Source organism: Cryptotermes secundus, unplaced genomic scaffold, assembly GCF_002891405.2.
Source record: "Cryptotermes secundus unplaced genomic scaffold, Csec_1.0 scaffold26, whole genome shotgun sequence".
Classification (NCBI taxonomy): domain Eukaryota; kingdom Metazoa; phylum Arthropoda; class Insecta; order Blattodea; family Kalotermitidae; genus Cryptotermes; species Cryptotermes secundus.
Window position 1 is genome coordinate 1,481,834 of NW_019743656.1, and position 23,123 is coordinate 1,504,956.

Sequence of the window (23,123 nt, forward strand, 5' to 3'; positions counted from 1 at the left end):
AGTTTCTGAACTGTAGTGTTCTGTTAGAAATACTAGATTATGGAAGACATCCAGAAACCCAGTAATACCAAGTGTAACACAACCTCAGAATAAGCGACAGAAGCTCAACTTTAACACAAGTCACTCTGTATGCTATCAGTAGATATACAACTGGGTTGAGAAATGCTGTGTTAATATATTTTTGTAGCTTTTGTTTTATTTTATACAGTACCACATATTGTAGATGAAACCTATTTGAGCTTTAAGCCATTGAAACGAGTTTTTGTAAGACAAGATTTGTTTTGTCAATTTGATTCACAGTATTAAACTTATTTTATATAGTCTGGTATATAAATAGCTGAAACAGACAAGAGACAACTCTACTCAAGTGCTGTTTCAAAACCCATCAAATAGATTTGTAAAATAATAATAATAACAATAATAATAATAATAATAATAATAATAATTATATGTATACCCAAACATAAGTGGGCATAATACTGTCACCACAATTACATATCTGTTATATAGTACTTCTTCAGCAGAGCTGTTTACTGTCCTGAAATCAGTACAACAGCACTGCCACTCTGAGACTTGGATCATATTGCATTATTTCAGCATCAGTTTCACTTTTATGCCAATTTGTAAATATAAATTTTGTGGAAAGATATGAAACTCTTTTCATATGTCTACAGGCCCAGTACAGTATTTCAAAATTTTAACATCTGCAGCAAATATAAAATGTATATATAAAGATTTTAAATGCTTTTGACACTGATGATAAAAATCAAGAATACGCTGTTCCACAGTTTTTACTTAATTTAAATATTGCACCACTGGTCATTATGTGAAATGGGATTACACACCTTATCTATACTGTGAAGAATACAAAAGATTCAAATACAATAACAGATCCATGATTTATACATGATCACAGTATGTTTTATTTATGCACTACTTAACAGTGCTCCCAGTGACTCATATATAGCATCAGATGGTAGGAAGATTAGCAGATAAGCACTGGAAGAAAGCAGTTGTACCCTAATCTGGGGTGCTATTCTGGCATTACACAAAAATATTCAGTCAGGACAGACAGTCTTAGGGAAAAAATTTAATCTTAGGATCACCTGAATATAAAGGAGTGCTACTCACTTGTCCAAGATATGGCACAACAGATGTAATGTGGTATTATATCCAAAATCTGAACAAGAACTCGGTTCAATGTTTTAACTAAGTTATGTGATCTGTAGTTCACTATCCTTAGGCTTATTACCATACATAGATTTTAAAAGTAAAAATTTTAAAGAATATTTTATATACTAACTATTTTTTACTATTATCATTATTATTATTGCTAACACTCTTAGTGTTGACATTAACGGAGTGTAATTGCCAATTTTATTTTGTTCTTTTATAGGCCCAGACATTCTGTAATTGTGTAAGTTTGTACAGCGGAACTGTGTGTTACATGTCTTGAGAGGCGCACAGCCTATGTTGGCATGTCTGTGCACAGAATGACAGAAATACTGCTTCCAAGATACCATGCTTATATAGCATCTCAAAATTTTAGTTTTGTGACTGACAAATACTTTGAGTACTCCTGAAATCTATTGTTTGTTTTCAATCAAACAGAATCAGTATATATTATTTAATATTTCAAACTTTTACTGTCAGTAAATGGAATGAAGTTCTTGGCTACAGATCCAGAGGTCCGGATCTGATTCCTGGCGCTACCGGAATTTTTTCTGAGAAGTAGTGGGTCAGGAACGGGGTCCACTCAGCCTCATGATGATAATTGAGGAGCTATTTCAAGGAAATAGCGGCTCCGGTCTAGCAAACCGAAATTAACGGCCATTGGGGTTCATTGCGCTGACCATACAACACCCTCTATCTGCAAAAGCTGGCACTAAACCTCGCTGACAAGCGGTGGTCGCTCAGTCAGTATGAACTGCTTGCAGACTAAATTCACGGAGTTCTTTTTGTTTATTTAAATGGAATGAAGTGTTCTCGGTCAGCCAGAGTCAACATGGGAAAGCATTTCTAAAGTTTTCAAAACTGTTACTGTGTCCATCATCAGGGACTGATGTGAATGGCACACTAAACTTTATTCCTAAGCAGTTTGGATCCTGGGGCCCAGTGTCATATCAGAATACATGAAAAAGCAAAATAAATAAGAAAGGAAAATTAATTTAAAGATAAATTTTCTAAAAACATATAACTATTTATAAAGCAAATTGCTGTCTCCTCTTCACATTTACCGTTCTCTTTAACATGAATATGTCATCCTGCTCCTGTCTCTTGGTCCTAGACAATGGACATAGTTCTGCAAGTGTAGGAAGAAAAGGGAGCAAAATACCTTTGTTGTTTCATTAAGTTTTCTATTTCAAAACCAACATCCTAACATTCTTAGGCAAAATCACAGTTCCAACTACAAACCATAAAATTATACACCAAAGACATGAAGTAATTATCACTACCCTATGATTTTATCCCTGTAGAGAAACCCATACTCAGAATAATGGATTTAAGTTCATATTCATAAACTGAAAACAATATCTTTTTTGGTGGATATGAAATAAATGGAAGCAGAATTTCTTTTTTCTTATCTCCTCCCCTCCCCCAAAAGAAGACTGTGTCTTACACAGTCCTGTGAACTGCAATGCCCCACCCCCCATGTAAAGTCTGATAATGACGTGTTCTGTTACCTGGCCTGCACTTCACCTCCCTAGAATATGGGACACTGCCTGTTATGAAATAATATCTATTCCAGAATGGCATGGTACATGTCAGTTTCTGGTCACTGTTTCACAAGTTTCCACTTGTGTGGCCATTTATGACATTGATTGACTGTCCATCAGAAACAATGTACAATCATGTCTTAAATGTCCAACAGATGGTGCAAACAGGACCCTTGAAATTGTCTTCTAGTGCAAGTGTGCTGGTGATTGATAAACAGTAATATGTACATATATATAACAGTCACAGGCATAAGTGTTTAAATTGTCTGAAGGCTATTTCATTCCCATGTTCACTGCTATACCCCCATACTGTGACTTTACCTGCTAGACCAACCATTTTTCTATGAAAACTGTTTTCTAAACTTACTACACTCAACACAGAAATGGAACAGAAGAAGTGAAAAACAAATGACAATCTCTGTATGTTTTGACACTTCTGACTTTTGACAAGCTACACTTAAAGTTCTTCTGCATTTCAGAGACATCTACATAAGATAATGACATATTGGGACAAAACAAACTACTCCAAATCAAGTGAAAAGTCTAGCAGTGAATGTGGTAATATTAGCTGGCATTCCATTCACAATAAACACATACTTTCCTTATAAAATCCGATAAATGTAAAATGCACTAAACGATATAACTTTATCACTGCAGTTTGAATTGAAATGAAACAACAAACTGGAAAATAAAAAACAAAAATGACACCCACCAAATAAAGTCATAATGCAGGTTGTTCTACATACATATCAGTGATGGCAAACTCAGTTACGGTGCCAGTAATTACAGCATTAAGTTTTCTCAATTAATGCGATTATCATGCATCATAAAATCCTAAATTGTGTCCGAAACATCCCTGACAGGGCAACATAAGCAGCTACTTATGTAGATCATTATTTCATCATTAGAAAGTAACTAAATTCTATTCTCAATATGCGATGGGAACCAAAATCGTCATACACGAGTTCTCAATGAACCCACAAGACTTCTGCTCTATAAAGTTGCCTACTCAAGGTATGACACATCTTCAAAGATGTTTTAGACAGACAGCCACATTGCCATGTGTCTCTCACAATAATACTGTAAATTTACAATTCTTCCATTTCGAAGACAAGAAATGACACACGATATTTAGGATTCTCAGAGTGATGGTTTTATGGAATGTTATACTGTATAGTTTGGTAGATGGGTACAAATGTGCCAAAGGAACCTGCTACCTCCATCTTTAAGGGCACTCTTCTACCCTAAAGATGGAGTCAGCAGGTTCTTCTGAAACTTTAGTATCTAGCTAGAAAACTACACAATATCACAGTGCAAAAAGACTGTAATCTTACACATAAAAAAAAGCAGTTTAGCTGTTAAATTTATCATTGTTTAGTATTTAAACAATGCATTTTTTTGTTTGCCATCACTAACTAACCTGTTCAAATGTTCAGAGCTGACTTTACTGTGACAAATTCTTATTAGTGTCTTACAATTAACAAGAAATGTTGAAAAGTTAGTTGTGACTCAAGGTAAGAGGTTAACAACTATACTGCTCTGTGAAAATGTTGTGTGAAAGTGCAGACAACCAAATAAATCTGTTTTATAATACCTATGCCAATAATAAACTTTGCCCTTCTGTCGAGTTGTCATGTAACTAGCTCTGCCTCATGTGGAAACTGTGACCAAGTTTTCTATTGCAGGAATTTAATGCTGTGTTTCAGAAACAATAAAAATAATTCTGTTGTGGTGTGGTCTGTGGAACACTTTTCAGAACCACTGTGCATGTTCTCAGTGAAGGATCGTTTTAGTTTTCTTTTCGTCCTATTTTTTCCTCATGCCATTAACACACTTATGCACAGTTACTTTAATTTGGGCTGAAGTTTGCGCTTTTGTGTCTGTTCTAAACTTCATGTGGTAAGTGTCATTATATAAATCAAAAACAGAGTTACCATGTATTCAAATATCTTCAGCTTCAAAATTTAAATTGTTACATTTATAACACACAAGTTGTGCTCAAAGGAGATCATCTGAAAACTAGTAAATCATACCAATATAGTTCGGTTTCTTTAGCAATGACTCCAGTTCTCAAGTACTATTTTGGAAGCAAAGTTCTGATTTACTAGGTTATAAATTTAAAAAATTCAGTATAGAATTAACAGGATGATCACAGAAACAGACTCATATCTGAATATTTTCTTTTGCCCATTTTTCTTTAGGGTGGAGGAGAAAGGAGACCCAGAATTTGTTAAGGTGAGTTGGACACAAGTTATCATTTAAACAGAAATCACCACTATTTCTATTGTTTTTATTAATATTGGGTCAGAGAAAGAATGAACATATCTGATGTGGGTTCAAGACAGAAGTCTGCTCCCCCACCTTACTTGCACTGTACACGCCCATTTCATCAACACCCATAACAAACCAAAATGTAACGAGAGAGCATGTAGATGAAAGAAAAGCCACAGTACAAGTGAAGACCAGTGGGAGTGAGAGAAGGCAAACATAAGGAACATAGCAGCTACACCGAAAGGTGGGGAGAATCCTGCATTCATTCTTTCGCTGATGTGACTTCAGACATTTAAATGATTAATACTGTGCAATGGCAGAAATGTTGCTCCCAAATACTATGAAGCCAGCTAATTTTTAATATTTCATGCAGCGTCAAGAACAAAAGTCATCTGCCCTAGATGAGCAGCTTAAAGAATACATTGCAGAATGGCGCAAACAACGTGCAAAGGAAGAAGAGGATCTCAAGCGGCTCAAGGAGAAACAATCCAAGCGCAAGGTGTGGTATCAAGACATCATGCTGTGTTGCAACTTGTTTAAAACTCACATGAAAACAAATTTCAACCCCACATCCCCATACCCCTCGTGTCTTCCTACTCATCTTCTTCTATTATTCTCCTAGCATCATTTCTGTCTTTTAAGGGTTGATAACTGGAAAGTCTCTTAAGTAGATTCTAAAAGGTTCTGATGCTGGTGCATAATATGGCTTACTGGGAGACTTTGTCCATTGTCTGGTATTCTAAAGAACATAAAATAACATAACGTTTCGGAAACTGGATTTGTTTCCATCCTCAGATGATGGGATGGATTGAGTTTAGCTCTTTCTAATGCCAACAGAACAGCTGAGTAGTAAGCCCCAGTGGAAAGTCTCCAATCTCTTCTCTTCTCCCACAACCAGCTGTTTTTTCTCCTCTAAATTCTTCAACCACCTAGCTGAGCTATCTTGCTAATTCTGTATCATCCCATTGGTCACTTTCCTTTAATAGACTTGAAATGATTCTGATGATGGTGTATACTGTACTTCTTTTGGCTTATTTTGGACTTCATCCATCATCTGGTATGTAAAAGACAAAAGACCATGACGTTTCGGAGACTGGATCTGTCTCCATCTTCAGGTGGGTAGGGAAAGATAAACCTACTCAGTTGGGCCCATTACAAAGAGCTAGTCTCAGTCACTGGACAAACCCCGGTCTGTAGAAAAACAACCTATGAACAACTGACAACCAGTTCCATCAGTGGGACAAAAGAATAAAATCACAGTAAAGACATGATAGAAAATTTGTGCCAAGCATGCACATGTCAACAATGTAAAAATACAGAAGTATAGGTTAAATTCCATGAATTTAGTTAAAAACGAAAGTAAAAACTGGATAATGCATGCCTAATCTGTGTGGATAAAGAATCGTGCCACCATGGCGACTTCGGGGAATCAGACTAATCCCTGGAGCAAAACTTGCAGAAGTAGTGCAACCACTGATATTCATAAAAAATTACATTTTTGATTTGTTAACCTCTTCATTGATGAGGGGGATCCATATGGGAGAAATCTCCAAACTGGGTTGGCTGATCGGATTGGTTGAACAAGCCATATGAGCTCTTCTAACTCTATTAACAAATTTTGGATTCTAATTTCTACTACAAAAATTTTATTTCTAATTCTATCCATTCTTTTTTTCCCTTCAGTGACCACTTTCTATACCTGTATAATGTGAATGGAATGGAATGTACTGTAAATGGTACATGCATAGTGAACGGTTTTCTCACAGTATGAGTTAAATAACTAAGTCATCATTGGTCTCACAGCATTATAACCAAAACTGTCTCTAAAACGTTGTTTTCTTTTTAAATAAACAGGAAGGTGTTTTTAGATAAAGACAGGATGATGGATAACATCCAAAAATATAATATCTGTACTAATATACCACTGTCACAAACTTTTAGATTTTATTTACTGTCAATGCACTTGAATAGGTGATGCGAGCTGATGAGGAGAAGCGCATGGCTGAGCGTAAGAAGCAAGAAGAAGAAAGGAGAGTGCGAGAAGTTGAGGAGAAGAAACAGAGAGACATTGAGGAGAAAAGACGACGTCTGGAAGAAGCTGAGAAGAAGCGTCAGGCCATGATGCAAGCTCTCAAGGTAAGGAGGAATTCTGTATTCATATGAATATGCTACATACATTCAGAAAGCAATTTTATGGTGGACATTACATATGTCAATTCTTACTTTTACAGGAACAGAAGCAACAGAAGGGGCCAAACTTCACCATTCAAAAGAAGGATCCATCAGTAAGTAATTGTATACACTTTCATTTAATACATCAAAACACTTAAAATATAGGATGTAATAAGAGACTGGAGAAAATTATATAATCTAAAGCTTCATAACGTGAACTCTTCACCAGACATTATTACAATTAGTCAAATCAAAGAGGATTAGAAGAGCAGGACAGGTATGTAACATGCATTGGAGAGATCAGAAATGCAGTCAAAACTTTCAGCAGAATTGTCTACCTTGAGCCTGGGGGTTAGCATGCCATTAATAAATCCTTACAATAAGCAAAATTAGCATTTTGTGAAATGTTAACATGAGGCCTCAAACCTTCAATATGTGATGTATTACTGAGTGACAATAATTCTCTGTATATTTCCCAGTTCAACTTGTCGTCCGCCCAGATTGAAAGGAACAAGACAAAGGAGCAGCTTGAGGAAGAGAAGAAGATATCACTCAGCTTCCGCATTAAACCTCTGGAGATAGAGAACTTGGGTGTGGACAAACTCAGAGCCAAGGCAACTGAACTCTGGGAAGCCATTGTCAAGCTCGAAACAGAGAAGTATGACTTGGAGGAAAGGCAGAAGAGACAGGATTATGATGTAGGTACCACTGCTTTGGCACAGGAAATGTGCATCTGTAACACTTCAGGCCGATAAACTATGCTTAAAACACTGATAACAGATATCTGTGGGATTGGAATTTATTTCCACTTAGGAGGCCATGATCTGCTGAGTCTTAGGTAGAAATGGTGCAGAAACTGTGATTTGCAAATTTTTGTGAACATATTTAACAGCTGGAAGATACAGATTTTGACCCTACTTAGCATATCTACTGCCATGTCCCCATACTGGGATTTTACTTGCTGCACCAGCCATTTTTTCTACAAAAACAGGATTCTGTACTATTCTGTACTGTACCATATTCAAAACAGAAGTTGACAAGAAGATATGAAAAATAATCACCATCACTTAATGTTTTGACTCTCTTTCAAGTTTCAACAAGCTACATTTAAAGTTCCTCTGTACTTGAGTAACATCTGCAGAGCACTATGACATTTAAATATACAGTAACAGTGTCTATCACGTGATAGGATCTGTACTAGCATGATGTATAAACCTCAACCTATCAGATGATTGAAGAGATGTTGAGTGTGTTTATGTAATTTTTACAGCTTCATGGTATGCTGGTTAATTAACTTCACTTTTACTTCATCAACACAGCATGCAGAATGTATAAGATATTTGAATCATACACAAATTTACCTGTTGTTAAGTATTTCAGAGCATTAAAGATGAGCTCCAAAATTCTCTTGATGCAAGCTACAGAAATTCATACTGTGATGGTAGCCGTATCACATTACTTAGGCTTACTTCTGAAACTGAAGAGTCGGACTATATGCAATTAGCTCTAGCGAAATGTTATTATCTCATGGATGCTACAATAATTACATTGTACAGCCTGCCTAATTTTGTGTCCTGGTTATAAGACCATTAAGTACCAACAGCATTGATCCTGATGCCAAATTCTGTACTCTCATATGTAGTTTTTCATAGCTTTTCATAAGTGCAATATTAACCAGTTCCTAACCTACAAAATAAAAATCCAACAATGAGACTTCTGTTTGAGGAGGGAGGGGGGACATTTCAACACTTTAAAGCATGAAAAAAAAACATACAAAATGGATGAAATTAGAGGAACTTGAAGTTACAGAACAGAGAATATAAGTTGTATACTTCTGTATGTAGTAGTATTTTCATAGGTCTCCTAAGTGCAATCTTAACCAGTTCCTAATTTACAAAATAGAGTTCCAACAATCCGAATTTTTATTTTAAAAGGAAGGAATCCATTTTAACACTTTTAAATATGAATAAAATAAAATAATAAATAAGACAGAGGGAATTAGAAGAATTTAAAGTCACAGGATACAGAAAAAGAACTATTCATTTATAACAGAAACTCATGAAAAATGATTTAGGATTAAGCTACTGAAATTTCTGTTCTACCGTCAGAACATTACAACATCCCTGATACTCCTTGCACATGTATGTAGAGAGAAATACTGATCTAGATACATCCTATATATCATAGTAAACAGGATGTAGGACAAGTCACAATACAATACATCACATTCAGCAAATACCTCGAAATACAGCACAGTTACATGACATTTCTTAGCAACAAAATACACTACAACAGACTAAATCACATGAGCGATAGCACTACTCACTACCGATTATCAGTTTTACGGCACATTAAGGGTAGCTAAAATATGTGTGCACTCATAATGGTGTTTATTACCAAATCCGGCATATAAACCCTGTCCATCCCATGTGTAAATTCTTTGTTGTAGCTGAAAGAGCTGAAAGAGAGGCAGAAGCAACAGCTTAGGCACAAAGCCCAAAAGAGGGGTCTGGACCCAGAGTGAGTACAGAGAAAAACGCATATTATGTTTTGCTTATTACAGTTGAAAGAGCTGAAGGAAAGACAGAAGCAGCAGCTTAGGCACAAAGCTCTCAAGAAGGGACTGGACCCTGAGTAAGTATAGACCAGTGAACCCTCTACATTACCACTAAGAGGAAGCATCAGTACTATGATTTAATTAGCAAGATTTGAGGTTCCAGTGATGGTGAATATTATGATTATGATCTTCTAGAATGGGACTCCATGGGACTTTTGTAGAAAGATACCAATGTTTTGAATTCATCTGCTGCCTCCATATTTAGGGTAAAGAAGTAAACTGCAGGGGAATAAAGTCATACAGGGATAGGGAGGACATTACCCTCTCTGGGGGGCTATTCTAACAGGTTCACTTTTAGCCCCATTCCTTGTTTACCTTTCTCTGACTACTCTTTCCTGCATGGCTTACATTTGGAACCTGAAGGTGAGGGCACCTTGTTTCTCTCAAATGTTGGTAACTGTTTGCCAATTTATAACATATTCATCCAGAAGATCATAATCTTATGGTTTACCAACCTCAACTTTGACACAAAAGAGAAAAATTTTATAAAGACAGATGTCATCTGTAACTTCATAAAGCAGTCCTATGTTGCTTGACCTGAAGCAGGGGTTTCACTGTTTTGCACAATTGCTTTCAGTAATGATGCAGGCATACTGCAATGAAAATAATCAACTTCGTATTCAGAGGTGAACTGGCCAATCTAGAGATTGGAAGAAATTGGCTGGACAGTCGTATATAACTGGTACTAAATAATACCAGGAGCTGAAGTGGGTATGTCATCTGATCTAATTTACAAGCAATGAAATATGCTGGCTACATCACAAAATTATATTCATTTAATATCAATACAAATGCACAACAGAGATTAAAATATTGTGATAAACTCTTAACTCTTTATAGGACAGTGGTAATTGTATGAACAAGTTCTTTAACATCATAGAAGTGTGCATCTTGCCAACACAATGTGTTCCATATGCCTCTCACAGTAAACAGCAATTATCTGCTTTACACCATATTAACTGGTTGATCAATGTAATGGAGATGCAGTGTTTCCTGTAAGGTACGAACTACATATCGTTTAGATCAACTGGAGGTTTTGAAGGTTCAAGAGCGAGCAGGCTATGGTTTCAAGTCTTTCATTTTATAAAAGACTGTTAAGAATTCTTTGGATTAATGAGAAATGTTTTTATATTACTGAACCTGAAACCAGTCCACCTCTGCATCTACAATCATCAGCACACATAATGCTTTGAGTGCACTGCTAAATGCTGTAGATTGCTTAACTGTGAATAAACATGTTGAAAAGCGTTTTTAGAAAATCTTTTTTGGTGGTAGAACATTAACACAAATACTAGGCTAACATGACAGATATGAGTAACAATAAATGTTGTACATAAGAGTGATGTATCCAGGAACACGCGGGGAACACCAATGGTAAGACATTTAGTGACATACAGAATCATTCAATTTTTTAAATACATTCGATTAAACTGTTGATAAAATTTATATTCATGTATGATAGAACATGAAAATTATTACTGGATTTTTAAAAACACAAGAAATGTTGCAGAAGTTAAGAAACACTTTCATAGGATATCTAGAAAAAGATGGAGAGAAATATTAGTATACAGAGCAGCTGGCATTTTAATGTAAGTTTTTGCATTACTTTGAGCCACAGTCTTTATTTATATTTCATTTCCTTGTTTGTTTTATATATGTGTATAATTGGTTTCACCTATCTCCTTTGTTTCAGAGCTCTGACAGGCAAATATCCAGTAAGTACATTTATTTTATTTTATAATTTTTTAATGTATGAGTCTAAATTCTGAGAGTTAGTCATCATAATTATGAACCAGGAGAGTTTAGGCAGTACAGACACAGACTCTGGGCTGTATGACTAGAATCCAATTCCCAGCAGGATTAAAAAATTTTCTCTGTCACTAAGATCATACTGGCTCTGATGTGTCCATCCAGCCTGTCAAATTCACAATGGGGGATCCTTCATTCCAGACAGACAGGCAAGAACATGTCGCTGACTAGTGATATGATCTGATCTTAAGATTACACTGTCATCTGATGTTTAATTAAAAATGTAAAGGATTAGCACCACAGCCCACTATAAGCCTTTGCTTTCTTGTGGAGGTATTGGTCCAGTCTTTCATAACCTTCAGAAACAGAGGGAGGAAAGTGTCAGTTTCACATGCCAGTGGCTTTATTCCCAGTGAAAGAGCCCAAGACTCATTGGACAGGAGGCTGTGTGGACTCAGAGCTGGTCTGGATGCAGTGGTGAAGAGAGACATCCCTGTCCCTGTGGTGAACCCTGACTCTACAATGATCCCATTAGCATAATCAGTAAATTAACTGAGCTACCTCACCTCATAAAATTTTACCTTCCTTCTCCTACTCACCAGCATTAGATAAACTATGAGTTACACAAAACTGATTAAATATAAATATGTTTAGTTCATTATAGACAAAAATCTTTTGCTACATGAACGTCAGATACTACCAGAAACTGTCAACTAAGAGCTTGATAAGTTTACAAGAATGTTTATTATGTAGTGGCACATGAACACATAACAGAAAAAAAGTGCACCAGTAATACTGTTCGGTTATCCTGGCTCCACTTCTACAAGCTGAGGAGAGGGGGAGTTTGTTTTATAACCATTATTTTATGATGCTGTGAGTAGCTAGATTCCATAGTGTCAAATGGTAAGATAGATGAACGATAAATTGAGAGGATTTGGAAGCAAATAGTAATAATAAAGGAATTATCCTGGAATTACCAAAGGGATAGTTAAGCTGAAGATCTAGGATCAGAGATATAGAAACCAAGGTGCTACTGTACAGTTCACTGCAACCACATTTGCACAGTTCCACATGGGATAATGAAATTTAACTCTTTGACTGGCGCGAAGGGTATTTAAATCCCACCCCTGTCCTGGCAGGCCCTTTAAACCTTATGTCGCTAAAATGCATGTTGTTACTTTTTCCTAAACAACTTCAACAAAAATTGGTTTTTAAAAACGAAATTTTTAGGAACTAATTAAAATACAATATTTTATGCAATAAATGCTTTTCCACACCTCTTTATTTGTTTTTCTTCGTGTGATAAACATTGAAACATGAAAGTTTGCAGAGAGCCACACCACAGCCTGCACACATGATACTTGTTTCTTTTCTAACCTTGTAATTAGCACTCACGCGACACTTTCTCAGGGCACCATTCTTCTTATTGTTACTGTTAGGAACATGGACCATTTTGTGAATTTTCAAGCCACCCTCTAGACGATTTGCTGGCTCTTTCACTGGTGGTCTTTTCAAGGTCGAGGGCGGAGGCGTGACTGCACTCTAGTCTGACCCAATAGATTCGTCATCCACTTCATTCCTTGACTTTTCTCCCTCTCCACACTGTTTGTTTGGTTCAGTCATTTTTCTACACAGTCCAATATAAAATCTTTGAATCTGTAATTTCTCTTCTTGTATTTTTCGTTTGTTGTGTTCTTTTTGAATAGAATGAAACTATTCAACCGCAAAGACATGTTTTGTCCAAACCATGGGTGTGAAATATGGGCCTAGTGGACAAATATTCTTCAATTTCAGGGCGTTTGTCGATTCCTGTCATGAACACAATTCCTAAGTATGTCCAGATTTCATCTGATGTGACATAATTGTAATTGTGTTTTCGAGAGTGAGGAGCTAACTCATGTGCGTTGAAGTGCTGGTGAGCATAGCGATTGGTTTCAGTTGTGATGTGATTTACCAAGTCGTCATCCAGAAGAAATTTTAATCCATGAAAAGGGATGCATTTTATGTGTTATATCAATTTTGATCCCGAAACTATTAGCAAATGGAAGTATTGGGGGTACAATGTCTCCGTACGTTCATGAGATGGGCGTGTCAGGCACCGCACTCGTGGTAGGTAAATGTTCATGATTACTGTCTTGTGGATCATTGCCTATCACTGTATTATTGTCACTATCAACTTAATCCAATTCAGGAATCATTATTTCATCGCCACTATCATCATCAGAAAAAATCTCGTTCACAACATTTTCCAGCTGGTCTGTAGGAAAACGAAGACACTTGCTGCAAGAAGCTATGGTGAAACTGAATGAATGTGAAATATTTTCTGACCTTTACCTTCTCAGAGGGTTCTGACAGTAATATAGACCCCCACAAAGTTTACAAGGGTTCTTTACAAACATGCACAAAAACTATCATAAATATGTCTTTGGTTGATGAGTGCCAAGAGAGCAAAGAAGGGACGAGATTGTCAAAGCGTTAAAACACGCCAACGCCAGGGAACGGCTGGCATCGTCCGGGCGTTAAAACACGCTCGCGCCAGTCAAAGAGTTAATGAGCTCATTTTGAATTGGGTTATGTCAGTTGCTCAAAACCTTCCTTACTCTGTAACAAACCAAATGCTGGGTGAGAGATGAAGCCCACAACTTGAAAACTGTGGACATGATAATGCGCTGCCCAAACAAAACCATCTCACATCTCAAACGGTGGTAACACATGAGTATGATTCAGTGGTGGAATGATTAGCAGGGGAAAAACTTAAGAAAATCAGGAAAAACCTAGCTCCAGTCAATAGCGACTGAACCCAGGGCTCTGCGATGAGATGCCAATGCCAAACTGCCTCACCTATGGCATGCCTTATATGACTTCCTTATTACATATAAATTGCACTGTTTACTGAAGACCTCAAGGAGTCCTTCCCAGGGAATCACCCAGTTCAGTCTATTACACAGAACTACACTGGTTCACTCCAGGTTATTAACAGTGCATACAGCAAAAAACCATTAAGTATGCAGTTACTTCTATTTTGAATGGTTCATTTCAAGAAGTTGGTAGGAAAACACAAATGTTTTCTTTTAACAGTTACCAAGTTTGAGTAGTGATCATAATAATTATTAAAATCTCGTTGTTTGCAGCCCAAGATCCAGGTAGCCTCCAAATATGAACGTCGTGTAGACACAAGATCTTACGATGACAAGAAGAAGCTGTTTGAAGGGGTAAGTTAAAGTATGTTACATACATCTAGAGTACAGTACTGAGGAGAGCATACTGGTTATGTGAGATAACAGTCACAGCAAGCATAAACAGGACATTTTTTTTCTTTCAAAAGCCTATCATGTTTAACTGTTTAGTAACACCAGTGATTTTTAAATTTGTGGAAGTGTCAGTAAGATAATCCTTTCACACTCATGGCCACATTAAAATTCAGACCCTAACAATAACATGTTACTATTAAGTATATCAGACAGACACAGCATTTCATGTTTTGAAAGAAAATAGAGACAAAGTACAGCTCTAGAAAACCTAAAAGTGATCAACATATAAGTAAGTAATAGTCGATTCCTGTAATACTCAGGTAAAGCCCCATTGCACCATAGACAGTATAAAGATGAAATATAAACCACCATCTGCCATTGCTAGGATAACTACAAAGGAATAGTGATATATAAAAGGAATGGGAGGGATGGAGATAAAGGTATGAATGAGATAAAAGAATGGAAGGACAAGAAGTGAATGACAATAGGATGAAAAATAAAGGGGATGTTAAACAACACATGAGAAATGAGGGAAAGAAATAAAAATCATGAAAGAGGCAAAAGAATGGAAGAACAGGGACAAGAATGACAATATGATGAACAATAAAATTAATGTGAAAGAATACAGGAGAAATGAGGGAAGGAAATAAAGGTATGAAAGTGATAAAGGAAAGGAAGAAAGAAACGATTTTTCTTGTCATCTTTGATGGGTCATATATTAATTAAATTGTATTTCTTTGTGGGCTATTTTATGTTGCTATCAATAGCACTGAAGGGTAAAGTTATAGATAAATGATGGAGTGAAGAAGGAAGTGGTCTTGAAATAACTGAGGCACTATCCCAATATCTGACTTGAATGTTTGATTAAAACTACGAAAACCTCAGTCAGGACGGCTAGTTCTTTAGCTCTGTTTGGTTAAAAATGGCAGGTATGAGAAGGGTTATTGCAGCCAAAATGGTTTTGTCTCTACAAATGAGGACAGGGCTCTCTGAAAGGCCTTAGCAATATTGGGGGGAGTAGGGTATACGATGGACCTAGTACTGGTCTCAGTGTTTGGGGTGACTAGTAGTTGGCCCCACTATGTCAACACAGAATATAGGATAGCTGATGTACCAGCTGAGATTTGAACTGAGCTCCTCCCAAATATAAGTCTTGAGCATTACTGCTACACTAACATACTCTGTAGTTATATCATATTCCATAACCAAATCTTAAGTTTGAATATACAGTGTATCAATGCAGAAAACTAGTGGAAAGTCTTTCATGGACTACAAAAGAAAACATGTACACAATCTTCTAATACAGTTTATTGCTGTGTCTTAACTAACATTGATCTATATTATGCTCTCAGGGGCTAACAAATCTTATGAGGTCACGTTTCACTGTTGATAGCACTACAGAATTATCTGCGTTCTTAGACGTTCAGTTCCATACTTGTAACAAAATTTTGATCTTCTCATTGACACATACTCATCATGCATTGTCCATATCACAAACAGGTAAACAAATTGGTACAATAAATCTAATATACTCGTATCAGTCAAATGCTAGAAACTGTCACATCTCACAGAAGTCATAAATTAAAAATGAAGTAAGTTTTCATGAATCCCCTTATATAGCACATCTCTGACTCTCTCTGCCCATGATGGGAAAAATGCAGAAATAATAAAAAGATATGGATAATCCACATCTCAGGTATAAATGAGACACCATAATGATTGCTGCTGTGCACATAAGTGTATGCATAGCATCCGATCTGTTCTATTATTTCGAAAACTGTAACACTTATGAAAAAAATGTTTAACATAAAATGTTTCATTTTTCTCCATAACTTCTGTTCAAAATATATCCAACTTTGATAAATATTTAGTAAGTTATGCCCAAGATATGAACCGAAATGCCTGTAGGTCTTAAGTGTCAATTAAATTTTACACTTGTAATGAAAACTGGTATGGACTAACAATTTTCTGCAAAATTCTCGAATATCATATTTCATGAAAATCTGTCCAGTGGTTCTTGACTGACTGACAGACAGAATGAGTTGTCCTGATAGGAACAACACAGAGTTTTGAATGCTGTGCAAGGTGCGTGGAGATAAACCACAAACCAGACAAAACACGCACATAAAATTGGGAACATACTGCATATCTAAGCACAGCAATATACTGTACTGTTATTTTTGTGTGTTCATGTCTATTTTTAATGCTCTTATAACATTCTTTCTTGACTCTTCTCTATTTCCTTATATTCTCAGACAACTCTATTACTGGCCATTTAACCCTTTCACTCTCTCTACAGCTTTCTGTTGCAATGTCTTCAATTGAATCTGTGAAGACCTATATAGAGGTTCCTAACTGAAATAAGCATTACTATGCAAACTAAGAATAAAACTTGAATTTGAATGCATATGAATAAGGATTTCAGAGAAGACGTGAAAGAGAACCAAAGGATTCATAATTTACATATTTGAACTCAAGTATCCTCAGATGTGATGCTATTTAGTGTGGTAGATAGGGACCAACGTTTTGGAAGAACCAGCCACCGCCATCTTAATTGCAGATGAGGGAGGCAGCAGGTTTCTCTGAAACGTTGGCACCTATCTACTGAGCTATACAGTGTTACATCCCACAAAACCATAATCTTGATACTGTTGTGAGAACCTCAAATCTGAGGTATGAAACTTCTTCGAATGGTAAAGGAAGTAAAGAAATACAAATTAAATAGAACCAGAATAGCTTAGTGATGAGGCTATGGGCTAGGCTGAGGAGCATGGATTTGCTTCCCAGTGAGAGAGAGAGATTTCTCTCTTCTCCACAACCTTCAGACTGACTCTGGGGCTCACCCAGTGGGTACCAGGGGCTCTTTCTTTGGGGAAAGCAGTCAGGACATGAAGCTGACCAGTCACCAGGTGTGTAGTTATGCTCTCCCATACATCATCATGACATGGTGCTTAATTAAGTACAGGGACAACTTTATGTTTTTTATCTCTTATAAACTAATAGAACTGCACTGTAAAGTTACAACAAAGTAAAGAAGATGGAATGACTGAAACTGACATGATCCATGCAAGACTCCTGTGACACTGTGCTACATGGCAGCTCTGTGTGCTGATTTAACTGTGTTTGATGTCCTCACGCAGGGTTGGGCCACAATAAGTTCAGAGAGTAGTGAGAAAAATTGGAAATCCAAGTATGACTTGTTTACCAACAGAAGCAAGTGTAAGTAAGATCTTGTCAGAAAAAAGTCTACGTTCTCCACCCTAAACCATGAGAACATGTGCTTGACAATCATACTGTGTTCACCCTCCCATCAATCACCACAAGAGCGGAACAGTACGTGGTGGAGGTGTAACATTCTGCATTGGTTACACGTCTATTGTGTTGTTATTCTTTGTCATGTGTGTCCATGGTGTACACTGCTCACAGTTATCACACTTAGGCAACCAAAGCTTCATTTTCAGCCTTCTCTTATGCTTCTGACATCACTTCCATTCCATAATGGTTAACAGAAAAAAGAATCTAATCTTTTAGTTCTTACCAGCTCTTTATTCTCTTCCTGATGTCTTCCACTATCTGAGTATACCATCTAATTCTGGATTTTCCCATATGTCTCTTTCCTTTAAATTTTAATTCTAATGCCCTTCTCAATATCATTATTATTCCCATTCTCTCTACACTCTTTTTCATAAGATACACACATATAAATTTTCATTATTGCGGTTTTCTGTGTTAAGACACTGCTGCTTGGTAGTTATGTACCAGTGCTTATGTACACACTGCCATCATCTTCATGGTCATAACTCAGAACACCACAATATGAACTTTCACCAACACAACCCCCCTCCACCCAAAAAATGCACAATTTTTATTAATGTCACTGTCCAATTTGAGCATACTGGTTTGGTCCCATTCTTGGATCCCTGCCTTTCTACAGTGCCTTCCCAAAGCAGGGTTATCCTAGGACCTACATGCCCACTAGAGATGCCTCTTGAACTGAATGACTGTTGCTGTTTAAACTTTTCTGGCCATGTACTGCACTATTTGGTAATGGCAGATGTGCAGAGCCATGATAGACATGCAGTAGTACACTATTGTAATGGCTGATGTGCAGAGCCAAGATGGCCCATGCATAACACTGCTGTAATGGCAGATGTGCATAGTTAAGATGGCCATGCAGTATTAAACTGCTGTAATTGAAGATTTGCAGAGCCAAGATGGCCATGCATTACACTGCTGTAATTGCAGATGTGCACAGCCAAGATGGTCATGCATAACACTGGTGTAAAATGGCCTTGTGCATAGCCAAAATGGCCATGCATTACACTGCCGTAATGGCAGATGTGCGTGTCCAGATGGCCGAGCAATATACTAATGTACTTTGAAAAAATCTGACTGCAGGTACAAACAATATGATTGGTAATTAGGAGGGCTAATATTGGGCATCTCCTCTGCTGCTGACTGAGTGGTTGTCAAAAGATATGATAACTCTGACAGATGTACAAGATAATAAAACTAATAACACTAACAAATAATTAATTTTCTCCCACACTTTTCCATTTCCAGCTGAAAGGGTTTGGTTTGATTTAATATATCATGTGCCTGCTTGGTCTCCTCCTCTAGGGTTTAGAAGCTCAAACCAAAGAGTTTATCGAGCGACAGTGGACCGATAAGTCAAGTGAATTTGATTCACGCCAGAAATGTAAGTTTGTAAACACAATACTTCAAAATAATGAACACTCAGTTACACAGAAACTGTCATGTGGTAAACATTTCTCAGTGGCAGTTAAAAGTCAGTGATTTTGTTTTTAATAATTATTGATTTGTTTTATAGTAAACTGTATGATAAAGGTGTTGATTTTTATAACCATTATTTTGTGTTTTACAGCTTTACAGTTTAGTTTTACAGTTATATGTTAAGCTTAAATTTTTAATATGGAAAGAGGAATGTCAAACCATATCTGTGTGCCGATACCTATACATACTGCAATGACTACTTCGACACCACTGACCAAAATTTCTTTCCGCATTTGCACCAGGAAGAGATGATGAGAATTTGTAGACCCACAGCAACAATTTTGGTTTCGTCAAGTGGAAATAAATTTAGACAATAAAGAAAAGCTCCAAATAATAATTTTTTCTCAAAATTTAACTATTTAACTACATCATTAGATTTTTAAAAATATATTTATTTCTTTACCTGAGAATCAAAGCATTTACCAGCTGGAAGGAGAGATGAAGGAGAAGTGTAAATAAGGTTGACTAACTGATTACTAGTCCAGTAATGCAATGCATCATGGGTTGCCACGTTTTACTGGATCATGAAGGATTAAAGCTCAAGACTAATACAATGTACCACTGTGGCAGAAGGCCCTCATATAAAGAGCACAACTCACACAATTTATTCATACACAGAAGATGGGTCCACTCCTGAGGTATTTAATTACATGAAGAAAATAAGTTCCGAGCTCACTTAAAAAATCATAAGAGTTTAAAAAGATAAAAATTAATAGAGGCCAATAATTAGTCTGCATGGTGAGTTTTATTCCCAAGTTATTTATGGAGACCAGCAATGGCACACTATTGTGGAGAAGAAGTTCATTTTGTTTACCTAACCACCAGGCGACATGACCTCACTCCACCAACATCGAAACCCTCAGTGGACTCTCAAACATGAACTCATACTGACAAATACACACACACACACACACAGACAAACACCAATAAAATATTCAGCATTCCTTTCAAAACACTTCTCATATTCAGATTACTGTCAGATTTTCAAAACAGCAGTCACAAGCTATTTACATAAAATTAGAAATATGTGACATAGTGTATCCAACGTGACATACACAAAATGCATGAGTCTGTATGACAACACAACACCCACAAACAAATTTCAAGAACTGAGATGTCTGGCTGCCTTCAACTGCTCTAACACTCAGATTGTGAGTGTGAACCTCACTTTGGGAATAGATATATGCCCAATTTCAGTGCACATTTATTCTCAAAACACACAACCTATTTCCAAAATGAACCTAGTTAGAATATTTTATGCCTACACAGACTGTGCACACAATCAAAATGAAACACATATATTAAAGAAATTACAAATATTAAAGTTTTCAATTAAATCATACATTTACTCATATAATGTGAAAAAAAAAAGTATATCTGAAACAACTAATTTGATCTGTCTTAGTTACATGACATAACATGAAACCCAGGAAGCCAGACACACACAGATCTTTTCCAGCAGAAGCATGTGGCAAGTGACCACCTGCTTCTGCTGGTTTCTTCTTTGGCTTACTCTTCATCCATAAAGATGGAAGTGGTATTTCCCCCAAAATGCCGAGCTCTCTCCAGACTACATTGTGTTCCAAACCAGAGGACCAGAACTGGATTCTCTACATCCTACATGGATGGAATACAAGAAATGTTTCCATAGTCAATGCACAGTAATCTTTATTTCTTTTCTCTTTATTCTACAATGAAGTCCATCAAATGACTGACTCTTGGGAACCAGTAAGAAATATTTTTCACCCATTTTATGATTTTCTCTAATACTCTCTTAGCTACTTACAAATGTCTTAACAGAACTTACCAGTGCGCTCCATGAGACAGCAGCACTTTAAACCTCTGGTTTACGGCCTTGTATCCAAACATTCAGTAACTTAACCATAACTTAACTGGATCGTATATTGCAGCATGAATTTATTACGTTGAAGTTGTGTTCCCCCTAAGCTGAAACAAATATTTCTCACATTAACATATCCAAAGTTGTCTTATAGTTCTTAATTATTTGTGATTTTAGCCCTTCACAATGGTTCACTGCTGATGTTAATTCTGTTCTTGGGTCTTTGCCCAGACTAGGCACAACCCTCCTCCGCTCATCCTCCCAGTGAGTCTACTGGACAAAAAGCTACATAAACAGAACATTCACCCATCCTACTCAATTCAGCCATGTAGACAATGGCAGCACAGATCTTCAAATGTCAGTAACACTGCTCATTTCCACATAAGGCAAAGACCTAAGAGCAGAACCCAACATCAATTCTTAGTAGATCCTAAATGGTTCTGATGATAGCGTATAACACTCGGAATTACTTCAATTCTTAGTTATGTTAAGATGCAGAGTTTAAAATATGAAAAACTTTAAAATACTCTATTAATCCTAGGGCTGAATTATGTAACTGTATCAATATGTTCAAATTTATGACTACAGTAGTATATAGTAGCATCAGAAAACTCTTGGACAGAAGCAGATAGTCATACTATTGCTGGAAAGCTGGGATGTACACAACTTTATTGAGACAAGCATTTCTCCTGCATTTTGCAGAACTGCCCAACTAATGAGACTTGTCTTTGAGAACCCAGTGCACGGAAGGTTTCAAAATGGGGAAATAGATTCTTCTGTAACTGGTAACATTGGTGACTGAAACATTTCAGAAGGTACAAATGATATCTCAGTCCAAGATGTCCAAGTGAATTGAACAATTTTTAACAACTGCGGTCACCTAAAAGATGTGATGAAGGTCCAAAGATTGCATTACTCTAAGGTCATGCAAGATACCTTGCAGAAATGTTGTGAACACCAGCAGAAGTCAGGGGCTTCTGAAAGTATCTGTGCCCAAGTGCTTCTAAATATCAGATATGGCTCCTGTCCCACAACTGTCTGAAGCTATTGCTGATACTTTATGACTGAAAGTCTGTTGATAAGTTAATGTATGAGAGAAGAAAAATGTCCATTCAACATAATCAGAAGTACAAATTATAAATTCAAAGGGGAATTATTCAGGAAAGGGATATGTTTTCAATATATCAGATAGCATGCTACATATTATATGAGCCAAATCTTATGTTTGTGATGATGGTTGTTACAATAAACATGACTATTAATTTGGACATTAACCACAACTTTGAGTATTTTAAAATAAAATGTTTTGGAGACTGTTATCTGTTTCTGTCACCAGGATGAAAAAATATTCCTGCTCAGTTGGTTCCATTTGAAAGCATTCTTCTTGATTGATGGATGCCAGTGGGTAGTGTCAAAAATAAGTCATGTTTATAGTAACCATCTTATGGAACTACCCTTCATATATGTGTGTGTGTTCAGCCAAGCTGCCCAAGTGGTTTGGTGAGCGACCTGGAAAGAAGAAGGGTGATCCTGAGAGCCCTGAGGAAGAGGAAGTGAAGGCTGATGTGGGCGTTGATGAAGACCTTGAGGAACCTACTTTTGAACCTGAGCCTGAGCCAGAGGAGGAGGAGGCTGCTGAGGAAGAGGTTGAGGAAGAAGAAGAGGAGGAGGAAGAGGAAGAAGAGGAAGAGGAAGAAGAAGAAGAGGAATAA

At 36.8% G+C, this 23,123-nt stretch overlaps 1 protein-coding gene across 1 annotated transcript; it reads left to right on the forward strand.

Annotated features, from left to right (window-relative positions):
- The first annotated feature begins 1,396 nt into the window (after window positions 1-1,396).
- On the forward strand, window positions 1,397-23,123 carry LOC111874150 (troponin T). The gene is made up of 11 exons (XM_023869389.2): window positions 1,397-1,417; window positions 4,919-4,952; window positions 5,362-5,487; window positions 6,960-7,124; window positions 7,220-7,273; window positions 7,640-7,858; window positions 9,724-9,794; window positions 11,471-11,492; window positions 14,658-14,738; window positions 17,918-17,996; window positions 22,891-23,123. The coding sequence occupies exons 4-11, from the start codon at window positions 6,963-6,965 to the stop codon at window positions 23,121-23,123; spliced, it is 921 nt and encodes a 306-aa protein (XP_023725157.1). The 5' UTR covers window positions 1,397-1,417; window positions 4,919-4,952; window positions 5,362-5,487; window positions 6,960-6,962.